This window comes from Mastomys coucha, unplaced genomic scaffold (genome assembly GCF_008632895.1).
Source record: "Mastomys coucha isolate ucsf_1 unplaced genomic scaffold, UCSF_Mcou_1 pScaffold7, whole genome shotgun sequence".
Taxonomy (NCBI): Eukaryota; Metazoa; Chordata; class Mammalia; order Rodentia; family Muridae; genus Mastomys; species Mastomys coucha.
The window spans coordinates 70,064,961-70,075,279 of NW_022196913.1; the positions used below are offsets into that span (position 1 = coordinate 70,064,961).

Genomic DNA, 10,319 nt, shown 5'->3' on the forward strand with positions numbered 1-10,319 from the left:
GGGAAGTCCTTCTGTAAGTGACTTCGGGCTACTACCACTACTACTGAGCTATGTCCCCAGATGAATTACCTTTTTCATATCATTTCCTATTTTCTGTGCTTAGTTAGATTCCCTGCCTTTTGCTCATCCATGTGCTGGAACCTTCCACCGCACTATTGCTGGCTACACTAAATGTCTATTAGAGGCTGAGAATGACAGAAATTAGTGCTAGGGTCATTGTGGTCTTGGAAGAGTCCTGATAGGATAAAAGCAAGTAGGAAGGCCCAATCCAAACAGAGCTTGGGGGCCTGTCTCCAGAACTGTCTAAGCAGGGGTCAGGTCCGGGTCAGGTCCGGGTCAGGGTGGAGTCAGGTCCGGGTCAGGGTGGGGTCAGGCCCAGGTCACGACCAACTTCCCCACAAGCCCTAGCATCTGGGATGGGCACAAGGGCGGTGAGGATCCCCTGTGGGCCCGGCCCCCTCCTCTGGCTCCTGCTGTTACTGCTGCCCCTGAGCCCCAAGGCCGATCCTGTCCTAAAGCCTAGCATTCCCAGCCCTCCAAAGGTTCCTGGGCTAGCACTTGGAAAACCTCAGCCACAGCAAGGCTGGGAACCATCGGCCAGCAGGAACCAGGATCTTGTGAACAGATCAGGTCTGTTTGAAAGGCAGTGGGCGGGCAATGAATGGGTAGAGGCCATAAAGTCCAGGTAAGGCACCGGAAGTGGTTCACCTTTTGCCTTCCCCTCAGAGCCAGGTGGTCCCAAAGAAAATATCAATCAAGGGGCTTTAGGTTCCCACTTAGGGACTGACTCTACACCCTAGAGCCTGGTGTGGTTCCATGGGACCAAAAAGGTGTCCAGGGCTGTCCCAGCGGTGCTGGTAGAGAATGGGATTCCTAAGAGGAAGGACAAAGAGAGCAACGCTCCCTGAAGCGTAGAGCGCCCGTTCCTGGGAACAGGTAAATACAACTTGCCAAGATCCAGGGCACTAAGCTAGGACCTTGAGCATCTAACATTAGTAACCCAGGAGACTTCTAGTTCTTTGATCTGAAAAGTAAGTACAGAGCTCTGTTGTTGAGGGAATGAAGTCCCAGGGCCTTCCATCTGTCCATCTACCCTTGCCAGGACCACGTAAAGATGGGCTGTGGTGCCCACCCTTTTATTTACCCTATGCCATCTTTCCAGACTCCTGGGCTCTTGCTTCCACAGAACCATTAGCTGAACTTTTCATGTCAGTGAAAGCAGAGACCAGAGTCACCCAGGGTCACTTATACAAGTCACTTGTCTTTTGCCATGGTCTTCCAATCTGAACCTCCTTGTGGTATTATTCTGACCCTTGGGCACTATGTCTCTAATAGATTGCATGGGGGTGTCTCCACAGTGTGTGGGAAACCGAAGATGGTTGGGAAAGTGTTCGGTGGCCAGGACACATTGGCTGGCCGGTGGCCATGGCAGGCCAGCCTGCTGTACCGGGGCGTGCATCTCTGTGGAGCTGTCCTCATAGATTCCCACTGGCTGGTTTCCACAGCCCACTGCTTTCTAAAGTGAGTTTGCCTTATCAGGATCCCCCAGAGAGGGATTGGGTGTTAAGAAAGATATAGGATGTGAGGAGGAAGGTTAGAGAGAATATGCTATTCTCCACTGCGCTTTCTCTGGGGTAGTTTACTTCTACCAAAGACACATGGTTCCTTTCTTGACCCACAATCCACTATACCTATATTATCCCCTATATGCCATCAGAATTTCCTTCATCTGCCCAGGACTTCCATTATCTTTCATTCTCAGTTCCTGTAGAAATCTTTATACTTCCTTTCTGTGTTCACTAACATAGATGTTTTCCAAGAGGATTGGCCATGCTTTGTTCTCTACTGGTAGACCTCAGCTTATTTCCTGTCCCTTACTCTCCTGTGAGCCTGGACTCTAGGCAAAGACCACGTATGACTAGCAACCAGGTGATTTCTTACCAATTTTGTAAAATTGAGACCTGAGAAAAACTGTGGTCATGCTTATGCTATTATTAGGTTGTATGGATGGGAAATGAAGGCCCCTAGATGTGAACAAATGATATGGGCAGTCAAGAGTCTACCTCTTCTGTCTCTTTGGAACCTGACTGAGGGTCTAGCTTCTGATAAGATATGGAGGGACCCGGAGGGAATGTGTACTGTACAATCCAGGTCAGGGCACTGAAACTTTGCTTACTGATTTTGAGATTCTAGCTTAATCCTGTTGGTACCTATGCTGTGCTGAATTCTCCTGAGTCTCTTTAGGTAACAGAATGTAGTAGATCCCAGGTCAAGATTTCTTTTTCTTTAGAAGGAACAAGCTTCAATTAGTATGATGCAGGTAAGACATACCAAAGTGTGTGAAGAAGGCAATTCCAAAGAACATAGGTCTATAAAGATGATGCAGTGTGGGGAGAGGGCAAAGCAGCTGCAAAGGCTACCAACAAGAGGGACTGAGTGTGTGGAGTAGGTGAAGAGTCTCCTGCTGTGGGAGCTGTGGGAACAAAGCTGCAAGCATAGGCTGTTTACACAGTCCTACTCACAAATGAGGGAAGCTTGCCTCTTATGCGCTTGTGTGCATTTACCAAATCCTATATGAATGCTTATTACCAAGTGGAGAAGCAATCCATTGCAAAGGGGTCAGGAAAAGATGCTAGATTTCCATCTCTGTGACTAAATAACTTAGGAAATGAACAAAAGGAAGAATTCCTTTGGCTTATGGTTTCCGTCCAAAGTTAGCCTGTTTCTTTTGACTCTATAACACAGTTCATCATAGCAAGAACATATGGTGGATAGGGTCTGTTGACCTCATGGTAGCTAGGAAATAAGAATAATGAAAAGAAGGAGGCTTTCAAGGACATTGTAATGACATAGCTTCTTTCATTAAGTCTCACTTCCTAGATGTTCCACCTTTTCTGGGTAGTACCACAGGCTGATAAGTATACCTTTAGTTATTGACCTAGGAGGCATTTAAAATTTAAATTATAAAACTAGGATTCACCATAGTTTTTCTTAAGTTAAAAAAAAAAAGCTTTAATTTGATGTCCCTATCAAGGGCCCTTCTAGTGCTGGAATTCTTTGTTCCTTCATTTCTAAGATGTAATAGGGGGATACTTTGTCATGAGATTTGAGTGGAATATCCATCAGCCTGCAGAAAAAAAGGCTCCTATCTTAGTTACTTTTATATTGTCATAATGAAACACTATGACCAAGGAGACATAAAATAAAATGCTTATTGGGGCTTATAGTTTCAGAGGGTAATAGTCCATGTAATGTAATGGTCCGTGACCATTACAACAGGGAGCATGGCAGCTGAAACAGTTAGCTGATAGCTTACAATAGTCCATGTAATGTAATGGTCCGTGACCATTACAACAGGGAGCATGGCAGCTGAAACAGTTAGCTGATAGCTTACATCCTCATCCTCAGACACAAAGGAGAGAGGGAAGGGCAGCTGGGAATGGCTTAGACTTTTGAAACTGCAAAGCCTACCCCCACCTCTGAGACACACTTCTTCCATCAAGGCCTCCTAATCCTTTTCAGACAGTTCCACCAAATAGGGAACATTCAAATACATGAGCCTATGGGGGCCATTCTCATTTAAACTACCATGTCACTTGACTGTCAGAAAGGGGGAGACCAAGCTAAGTGGAATCAGGGCAGAGTGACCACTGATAGATGAAGGTTCAGGAAGACAGGGATATCCCCCCACTCAAGGATAATGGTAATGATGGAATTCTTTATCTTTCAGCAAATCCCAGGCCCCAGAGGACTATGAGGTACTGTTGGGGAATAATCAGTTGTACCAGGAAACAAAGCACACTCAGAAGATTTCTGTGAACCATATCATCAATCATCCAGACTTTGAGAAGTTTCATTCTTTTGGGAGTGACATTGCAATGCTGCAGCTGCGTCTGCCTGTAAACTTCACATCCTATGTTGTACCTGCCTGCCTCCCATCCAAAGACACACAGCTCTCCAACCACACATCCTGTTGGATAACTGGTTGGGGAATGCTTTCTGAAGATAGTAAGGGAAAGAAAAGTTGGAGAGGGAGTGAGGGTAGGGAGAGGAGGAAGACAAGAGGGGCATGAGGAGGAAGGAGAGAGTGACTCAGCTGGCAAGAGACCCAGAATGGCCTTTGAAATCACTGGATATTGCCTTCTGTACCTCAACTCTATGACCTGACATGAAAAGGCCATTCTTGGGTCCTTTCTAGCTCTGCAAATCGTGAAAGTCCACAAACTCCCTGAAGCTCAGGCTCTGAAGGAAACTGTTGACATTCGCCATCAAGAGTCAGGGGTCCTTGAATATTAATGATCTTTTTATTCCAATATTTTTGGAGGGTGTTCAGAGAACTTTGTTGATGGTATTCAAGAGAGTAGGGAGGGCTCCGTAGGCCCCTCCTGCTATTATGGGTGTCTGGGATGGAAATTGTGAGGGAGATGCTCAGTGTTGGGGGTCAAGTTGGGATAGGGACTCCTCAGCAACTGAAGGCCTCTCTCTGGCTCTCAGTGTCCTTGTCAGTTATGGATCTGAGGAAACTTGATTAAATTCAATAGTCATGTGTGGTGGCCAACCCATTCCATGTTAGTCAGGAACAAAATACCCAGGGTACTCAGTTTTAAAAGAAAGGTTTATTTTAGCTCATAGTTTCAGAGCTTCAAGTGCATGATCATTTGGCCCGGTTGGTTTGGACCAGTTGGAAATGCAGCACATTGAGGTGAGGAAATGTGTGTTAGAACAATGATGCATATGGTGGTCAGGAAACAAAAAGAAGAGGAGGAGAGGCCAATGTACTTCTACTTCTTAACAGATGCACATGCCCAATGACCTAACTTGCTTCCACTATGATCTACTTGTTACCAATAGGATACTATGTGACCAATAGGGTCACTGGCTGAGGGCAAAGCCTAAAATACATTGGCCTCAACACTCTATCCAAAGTATAATACATGACATTACCGTATAGCTTGGTAAGTACTTGGGTAAAGTGGAAAGTCACATGTGGTGTGTGACCACCAAGAATGCATGATTGAGAACTATTGTAGCTCCAGAGTATTTAATCTCACTTAATCTTAGCTGGTTCTCAACCAGTTTTATAGTGTTGCCAGGTGAATTACATAATGGAGACATCTTTTTTGTTTTGTTTGCTTGTTTGCTTCTGGTATTGGGGATTGGTCCCATTATTTTATACATACTTTAAAAAGGCACTACCAGTGAAACACTAAAAACACTTGTTTTTATTATTTTATAATGAAAGTGGAGATGATGTAGAGTCACACCCAGAAGTATTTATTAACGTGTTATGACTTGGGAAATATACTTATGGAATAATGTAAATGAAAAAATAATGTAGATTTTTAATTTGGCATATTTCTTCTCAAAAAAAAAAAAAAAACATACTTTGGGTGTTCAGAGAAAAACGTGTCTTCCTAAGAAGCTTTGATTAGTTTTAGCATCCTTGTCCTTGTCCAGTAAATTAATATCTCTATCCATCTATCTCTCTCTCTTTCCCATAGACACACACAGACACACAGACACACACACACACACACACACACACACACACACACACACACACGCACACACACATCCTTGAAGAAAGAGTCCACATTTTGTTTTACAATACCAGTCTAGTACCTGATGGGTTCTCCACTGTGCTGCTTCTCTTCACTCTGGCATACTTAATTCTCATTTATTTTTACTGTATTCTCCAAAATGGTCCCCTACTTCTATTCTTGTGTGCTTCTATATGAATTTCCATGTAGCCATCAGCATCACGTTAAATAAAACAGTCATACCATTTCTCTTTTCAGGACCCTTCCCTACCTTCTCACTTGAGCTCTTAATCAAAAATAAAAATATCTGTCATGGTATAAGGCCTTATGTGATGAGAGTGCCCAGATCCAACTCTGCTTCCTCCATTACTTCCCTCGTATACCCAAACCCCGCTTCCTTGCTACTCCTCGAATATGTTGAAGTCATTTACATCCAGGACTCTTGCTTTACTTTTTTCTATGTAATTTTCTCTCCCCTCTAGTCTTGGCATAATTACTTTTATCACAGTCTCATATCTGAATTTTATTTAACTTTGTGAGCTAATCTGTATGATCACCTTAACACTAATGAGAAAATTTATTTCCTCTGATTTTTCCCTACTAAAAATGTTCTTTTGTATCATTTTACCTATCATAAAGATAAATGATGAATAGACTGGTGATATAGTCAGTGAATGGGTGAGTGAGATGGTGTCTAGTGAGTGGGGAGAGGAAGGGAGGAAGGAAGATGGGTGCCTGGGTGCTGTGGATAGAAATGTCAGTAGGTAAGAAGAGGAAGGATGGATGGATGGAAGGGTACATGTGGTAAATGGATAGACTAATGAAGGGAATGAAAATGAGTAGGTGTGTGGACTAATGAGTGGATGAAGACATAGAATAAAGGTTAGAAATGGATCGTAGAGAATGGATAGTACTGTTCATGAAAGTGAAACTGTCAGTGAAAGGTTGATGAGCAATATTGGGCACATGTGTGGATTTCCCCTTTCTCTACACTAGTAGTATGATCTGTTGCCACGTGAGAGGCGAAGATGGTAAGTGAGAGTCTCTGAGAAAAAGGAGAGACATTTATGAGGATTAGATAGAATATGGACGCAATCTTGTGCTCAGCTGCCCTCTGGTGAGCATCAGTCAGAGTAGCCTGGACTTTCCTGACTAAGGCATAGTGTCCATCACTGACCTCCTTCTTATCTTCACAGCAAAACTGTTACCACCATTCTCGCTCCAGGAGGGTGAGGTGGGCATCATTGAGAATGAGTTCTGTAATGCCTTGTATGGGCAAAGACCAGACCAAAGCAGGAACTATGTACATGAGGAAATGCTGTGTGCAGGGGGGCTCTCCACAGGAAAGTCCATCTGCAGGGTGAGTAATGTGTTCTCCCCATGTCTGGTTTTTCTCAATTCCTCCAAGGGTGGCTGTATTGACCTATAGTCTCTGTGGAGATCCTTCCTGTTTCATTTCTCTATCTGTTTTTCTTGGGTTTATGCTTCAATAGTCTCTTTGAGGGTAGTTGTTCCTTTAGAAAACCATAACATCAATATTTTATACCTTTTATTGAGACATAACATATATAGAAATATGTAATTTGTAAGTGAATGGTTTGGTAGTTTCTGGTACTGACTCAGCATGTTCCTGGTACCCATCTCCCTTTTTTGCTACTAAGTTTATTTTATCTGTGCATTGTCATGTTATCTACTATGACATCTTAAGTTTCTCATTTTGTTGCTGGGTTGTCAGTTTCTAAGCTCTTTATATATAAATCTTGGTATAGATGAAAGTTCATTACTGGACATGAAGGATTGTCTTGGAAACTATCAGAGAGGGAAAATGGCTAGTCTGAAGTGAAGTGGCACAGCCAGGGCCTAGGTGTTTGGATTCCAGTTCTATCCCCATCTCCGCAGGCTTCAGCCTCCTGAGATGACACAGTCTCCGTTATACACTGGCTTCCCCAGGAGGGTTTCCTATTGGCATCTCACAACCCCAGTAACTCCTAGCAGTGTTCTGAAGACTCCTGCCTATTGCCTGGTGATATGAGCTGCCTTCACACAGCTGGGAGATAGGTTAAGAAAATACTTCAGGCCAAGGTGACTAAAAGCAGAGGAATTTAACTGGATATGTTGTCGCAGATCAAGGTTTACAGAGCTAGGATCTACACATAGGTGTTAGCAGAACCAGCTTGCTTTCAAGTCCCTAAATTTTACCTTCTAGAATCAGGCATGCCAAGCAAAGGGAGTGTTGGGGAAGGTCCATATGTTTATATCCTGATATATGTCCTCATCTACCTGGTAAACTGACTTAGAAGCTTCTTGCTCTTCAACCCTAATGTCCCTCACTTAGCTTTTGCCTAATGGGGGTGTGTAAGGTCCTGACAGGCAATTGATACTTCTGACCCTAAGCATATCTCACACTAACTATTCTCTCTCCTCAGGGTGATTCTGGGGGCCCCCTCATCTGCTACCACATCAGTGCATGGGTCCTAGTAGGACTAGCCAGCTGGGGCCTGGACTGCCGGCATCCCATTTACCCCAGCGTCTTCACCAGAGTCACCTACTTCGCTGACTGGATCACCCAAGTCAAGAGACTCACTCCATTTCCAGAACCTGGATCTGTGTCTCTTCACACAGAACTTCAGCCCAGACCTCTGAAGGCTGCTGGCTCCCTACAACCCTGCAACATCTTTATGGCTACACAAATATGGTTCCTGCTATTCTTTATCCCCACAGCTCCACAGTGGGCCCCAGGGTGAGCACCAGGCCTTTAGGCATTCTTTACTTAGGCTTTTTTTTTTCCCCCCGAGATACAGCCTCCACTCCTTAGTTTACCATCTGAACCTTTTCCTCTGCATATCTGGCCATTCACTGTTACTACCCCAAAAAGCATAGAAAGGCCTACCAATAAAGCTTATCTTTCTTCAGCTCTGATTGTACTGCCCTTGTAGGGTTCCTATATCCCTCAGTGACCACACTTACCATGGAGTTAGCCATCAGCCCTCAAAAGGGATAAGATGTAGCATCTCAAGAAAAGTCTCCTTGAGGAAAAGGCAGGAAATGGGGGGATGCAGAACAGGGGTACTGGGGAGTGAGGGTGCATCCCTGGAAGAGAGTAAATCCTTCATGGAAAGTAAATCTTTACATCTGGCTTTCAAATACAAGGGAGCAAGGGCCTCTTCTGGGGATAGGGCAACAGCACTTCTGGGACTTTAAGGAAGAAGAACCAAAGCACAGGGAACCTTGGGGAGTATTTCAAATGATTTTGTGGGGCTAGGGTTTTAGGATAAGGGGTAGACGTGACCTGTGATGATGTGGGGAACTAGATCATTGGTTAAAACCAGACAGAAGTGGCTCTAGTGCCTGGATGAAAACTAAGCATTAAGCCAACAGTGTTCAAATCTCTACTTCTAAGTGAATATTCAGTATCACCCTCACCTACTCTTAGAGGCCCAATTCTCCCCATGAGTGTAGTCCCTGGTGTATGAAGCACAGGCCACAACTTTCTCTGTCCATACTTCAATGGTTAGAACTTAATGTAACCTTTGTTTAGATGACCAGGTCTAAGTAATCTAGGAAGATTTAAAACAACAACAAAAATGGTATTCTGAGCCTATTATTTCTGCAAGTGTACCCAGCACAGAGTATTTATGTGGCCATCAGGAGTTAAGAAGCTTCTCAAATGCTGCCCACTCCAGCCTTTAGACTTCTCAATAAAGAGGACAGCTCCCATTTACCCCAGGTCCACAGGAACCAGACAGCACTCATGAGGTTCAGTGCAAACCCTTCCTAGTCCTGGTGTTTTCTAAACTTCCTGGATTCTCACTGCTAGTACAGATGTACTTGTGTTCACTAGCAGCAATCTTTTGATGCTTGTACAACAGGACTTCATCACAAAAGGATCTTGTGGACACTCAAGAAAGTATCCTCCCTAAGAGGTGGTCTGTAAAGTGCATGCCTAGCATGAAAAAGCCCAAGTTTGGTCCCCAGAACTGCATAAACAAGGCATGGTGATGAACACCTGAAATCCCTGGACTTTAGAGGTAGCAACAGAAGGATTAGAAGTTCAAGACCTGAGATGCTTCACCTTCCAGGTTTCTGGTACATTCTGGAGGGTCCCCCAACCTCCTACCTCCCGTTGCATGTTTCTATTCTTTCTGCTGGCCCTCAGGGATTTCAGTCCTTTTCCCCACCCAATACCCAATTATGTTCCCCTCTCTCCCCCCCATCCCCTTTCCCTCTCAGGTCCCTCTCTCCCCCTTTGTGGTTGCTTTCTTCCTCCTCCCAAGTGGGACTGAGACATCCTCACTTGGGCCCTTCAGCTTTTTGAGTTCTGTGGGCTGTATCTTGGGTATTTGGCACTTTTTTGGGGGGGCTTATATCCACTTAGTAGTGAGTACATAGCATGCATGTCCTTTTGGGTCTGAGTTACCTCACTTGGACCAGCATTCTCAATTAACCTGAACCCCAGAAATCTCTCAGATACTGGAACAGCAGCCAGGCAGCATACACCAGCTGATATGAGGCCCCCAACACATATACAGCAGAGGACTGTCAGGTCTGGGTTTAGTCAGAGAAGATGCACCTAACCCTCAAGAGACTGGAGGACCCAGGGAGTTTAGAGGTCTGGTGGAGTTGGGAGCAGGGAGTGGGGACATCCTCGTGGAGATGGGGGTGGGCTGGGGAGGAGGTATGGGACGTGCAATATTTAGAGGGTAGACCAGGAGGGGAATAAAATCTGGAGTTTAAAATAAAGAAGAAAGAGAAGGAGGAGGAGGAGGAAGAGGAGAAGGA

At 44.6% G+C, this 10,319-nt stretch overlaps 1 protein-coding gene across 2 annotated transcripts; it reads left to right on the forward strand.

Moving 5' to 3' along the window:
- The first annotated feature begins 367 nt into the window (after positions 1 to 367).
- LOC116081827 (putative serine protease 47) lies at positions 368 to 8,453 on the forward strand. 2 transcript variants are annotated; one of them, XM_031358520.1, is made up of 5 exons: positions 368 to 630; positions 1,359 to 1,521; positions 3,731 to 4,008; positions 6,737 to 6,900; positions 7,967 to 8,453. In XM_031358520.1, the coding sequence occupies exons 1-5, from the start codon at positions 417 to 419 to the stop codon at positions 8,282 to 8,284; spliced, it is 1,137 nt and encodes a 378-aa protein (XP_031214380.1). In that variant the 5' UTR covers positions 368 to 416; the 3' UTR covers positions 8,285 to 8,453. The 2 variants fall into 2 exon arrangements, with proteins under 2 accessions (XP_031214380.1, XP_031214381.1); XM_031358521.1 differs by having other exon boundaries at positions 3,731 to 3,984.
- Positions 8,454 to 10,319: the final 1,866 nt, after the last annotated feature.